We start from the raw sequence: 3,646 nt of genomic DNA, 5'->3' as shown, positions 1-3,646 counted from the left end.
TTTTTTTGGTTGGTTGTTGGTTTTGGTTTTTTGTTGTTTTGTTTTACCATTTTTGAGGTATGATTGACCTCTGAAAAGTTCTATGTTGCTAATTAGTTTGGAGATAAGTGTACAGGCCCACAGACACACCCACCACCTCCCAGATATTCTCCTGAGCTCTTATGTGTTATTATTTGTGGTAAGAACCTAAGATCGACACCCCCCTCCCCACCCCTTAGCAAATTTTTAAATAATAAACAGTTTAAATGGGATTCCCAGGTGGTTCAGTGGTGAAGAATCTCCTGCCTTGCAGAAGACCCAGGTTCGATCCCTGGGTTGGGAAGATCCCCTGGAGAAGGGCAAGGCAACCCAGCCCAGTATTCTTACCTGGAGAATCCCATGGACAGAGGAGCCTGGAGGGCTACGGAGTCACAAGGAATTGTACACGACTGAGTGACTAAAGGGAATTCCCTGGTGGCTCAGAGGATAAAGCTTCTTCCTGCCATGCGGGAAACCAGGGTTCGATCCCTGGGTTGGGAAGATTCCCCTGGAGAAGGAAATGGCAACCCACTCCAGTATTCTTGCCTGGAGAATCCCGTGGACTGAGGAGCCTGGCCGGCTACAGTGCAGGGGATCGCAAAGAGTCGGACACAACTGAGCTGTGTAGTGTAGTGTGAGTGACTAAACAGCAGAAACGTGTGGTTGCCAGGGTCACACTGAGCGGTGAGGCTCCGGGACTCACTCGAGCCGCACGGCTGGCTCCCCTTTGACCAGCCCTTCATTTCCTCTCCTCTGCCTCTTGTCCACTCTCCACCCTCGTGGAGCGCTGTTGTGGAGGAGCGTTTGCTGATGCGTCTGGCTCATCTCACCCAGCACCTGTGCCATCACAAAGGGCCAGTCCCCTTCTGTTTTGAGGCTCGTATTCCGTTGTACGCCTGTCCCGCGTTTTCCTTCTGTATCTCGATGGACATCTTGGTTGAGTTGTGACTGGTGCTGCAGGAAGCTTGGGAGCACAGGGCTTTCTTCGAGATTCTGGCTTCGGGCCTCTGGGTCAGTGCCCGGCGGGGATTGCTGGGTCGCATGGCCGCTCTCGTCTCCGTTTCTGAGGCACCTCCTCGCTGTTTGCTGCAGCGGCTGTGCCCATTCGCATCCCACCAGTCGCCCTCAGGGGCTCCCTTTGTTATCCCCCCAGCAGGGGCTGCTTTCCATTCCCCAGAGTAACTGACCTGTAACCACTGTGAGGCGGTGTCTCTCGTGGGGTTTCCATTCCTCCTGATGATCTGCGATCTGGAGGTTCTGTTCATGGCCCTCTTGGCCATTCATGTGTGATGTCTGGAGAAATTTATATTCAAGTCCTTTGCCTGTTTAAGAATTAGGTTATTCTTTTCAACAAGGAGTGGAAGCTCCAGGCAGAACAGCCAGGCAAGAAAAAGAAAGAAAAGTCATCCTGGTCAGAAAGGAAGAGGTAAGGGGCTCTGCTTGCAGATGACGTGCTCTCCACTTGTAGCAAACCTGAACACTGCACAGTCGCTAGATCTTGAACAAGCTCGCCACGGTTACAGGGCACAGGAGCGGCACGCAGGCCTCGCTGACGCTTCTGTCGCCTGCATCCAACTCTGAGAAGGAAATTGAGTCTGCCCCACTTCCAGTAGCAGCGGAAAGGGTCCGATAGCCAGGGACACGCAGCCGTGTCCTCCAGGCAGGTGCTTACCCTCCCAGGGCCCCCTGACAGGAGCGGAGGAGAGGGCCCCGGGCCTGCGAGGGCCCGCCCGAGAGCACCTCCAGGGAGGCGGCCAGGATGCTGCCCAGTGTCCGCCCAGCCCGGCAGGCGGACAGCAGGAAGTCGGGGCGAGTGGGGCCCCGGCGCCTCTGCCGTGAGTCCTCACCCTGCCTGGCAGCTTCGGTGTCCTCTCCACACCGTCTTCCTGCCCCGACTGAAGGTTCTAGCCCCGAGAGGTCTCTCTCTGCCTTCCTGCTCCTGTGCACGCGCGGGCACGCGTACATGTGTGCCTCCAAGCCCGACCTCGCAAGGGTCCCCTTCCTGCAGGACAGGCAGGCTGTATGGGGTCGGGTCCCAGCGCCTGCCTGGGGTAGCGGGGCCCCCCAGGGAGCCTACGGGGGTCGCGGAAGGGCTGCCTAGGGGGCCCACACTGCAGCCCCGCGTCCTCACCATGTCACCCCGCACGCCCTTCGAGGGGACAGGTGTCTGCCAGGCGTGCTAACATGTTCATTTTTAAAGTTGCACGTTTAACGGGCCTGACCACAGCCTTCGCATGCCGGTTCTGGCCCAGAAGTGAGGAGGCGCCCTTGGGCCGAGCACAGAGCAACCTCTGCCAGGAGCCGCAGAGCCCTTCTTAGCCCCGCAGCCCGTATCCAGGGAGGCCCCGTGCCCCTCGGTCAGCCCCCAGCACGGGCAATGACCCTGGGGAGCCGTAGCTGTGCTTTTTGTTTTTTAATTGGAAGTCTTCCATAAACATGATCTACTCTCCAGTCCTTGCGGTTTATTTTTCATCCGAGTTACACATGCAGGGAGAAGTTTCTCGGGCGAGCCCAGCATCCATGTGCCTGCGTCCCTGCGCCCGGGTGTGCACAGGTGCCCAGGGTCCAGGCTGGAGGGCGAGCCGGCCTGTCTTCCTCAGGACCAGTGCTCAGGCTGCTGATACCCCAGGGCTCCCTGGGGACGTGGTGTCCGCCGAGGCTGGAGGGCGAGCCAGCTTGTCTCCCCAGGGCGGGTGCACAGGCCGCCGATGCCCTGGGGCTCCCTGAGGACGCGGTGTCCGCTGAGGCTGGAGGGTGGGCTGGCCTGTCTCCCCAGCACCCACGCTCAGGCCGCCGAAGCCCTGGGACTCCCTGGGGACGCGGTGTCCACCGAGGCTGGAGGGTGGGCCTGGGGCCTAAGGGCCGGTGGGCTCCACGCAGTGCACAGAGGCCCCTTTGACATTCTCGTGCGGGAGCGTGAGCGGGATCTTGAGCACCCAGGACCCGGGCTCCTCCTCCCCGCCTCTGGCATCTCCTCTCTGAGGTCAGTTTCTTCTGGGCTGTCATTGGTCACCATGCAGCTGGTAGTCAGGCGTCCTCTCTTCTCCTCCTCCTGCAGCTGAATCTTCCTCCTTTGAAGTTGTCCGACCTCCACGCTGATCTGAAGATTCAAGAGCGGGACGAATTCAAGTGGAAGAAGCTGAAGGCTGAGGGCCTGGATGAGGACGGGGAGGAAGAGGCGAAGCTGGTCCGCAGCCTCAGCGGTACTTCCCTTCTCGCTCCCCTCTCCTCTGGCCAAGGGCAGTGGTCGCCCCGACTCAGGCTCCAGCTTGGTGTTCTGACTTGGTCTGTGGGCAGGACAAGAGTCAGGACCGCTCCTGTGAGCCTGAGCCCTGCAGGGTGACCCTCAGCTCCAGGCGGGTGCAGCTGCCAGGTTGTCCTTGATGGGCCTTGGCTGGTGGGAGGGGGTCCAGGGCAAGGGCATCTGGCTGAGCGAGCTCCCAGTGGCCGAAGCCCCGGGTCTGTCTGGTCCGGGAAGACGGCCGGGGCGGCCTGGAGTCACCTAGACGAGGAGGCGGGGTGTTCCTGGGGTCTAGTCCCCTGGGAAGAGCAGAGCCCTCACGGTCCACGGCCGTGCCCAGACAGGCCGCCTTGTTTGTCTGGGTGACACTGGTCTCTGTGGGCGCCC

At 60.1% G+C, this 3,646-nt stretch overlaps 1 protein-coding gene across 1 annotated transcript in view; it reads left to right on the top strand.

The window, feature by feature from the left end:
* LOC104985384 (alpha-2-macroglobulin receptor-associated protein-like) overlaps positions 1–3,646 on the top strand; it is a 14,211-nt gene that overhangs the window by 2,877 nt on the left and 7,688 nt on the right. The window contains exons 2-3 of the mRNA XM_010835536.1: positions 3,077–3,357; positions 3,600–3,621. Of these exons, the coding sequence (XP_010833838.1) occupies positions 3,077–3,357; positions 3,600–3,621 (303 nt within the window). The remainder of the gene's footprint in view (positions 1–3,076; positions 3,358–3,599; positions 3,622–3,646) is intronic.

This window comes from Bison bison, unplaced genomic scaffold, assembly GCF_000754665.1.
Source record: "Bison bison bison isolate TAMUID 2011002044 unplaced genomic scaffold, Bison_UMD1.0 scf7180017845532, whole genome shotgun sequence".
NCBI lineage: Eukaryota > Metazoa > Chordata > Mammalia > Artiodactyla > Bovidae > Bison > Bison bison.
The sequence above is the reverse complement of the archived record's forward strand: the minus strand, read 5'-3'. Positions and strand labels throughout refer to the sequence as shown.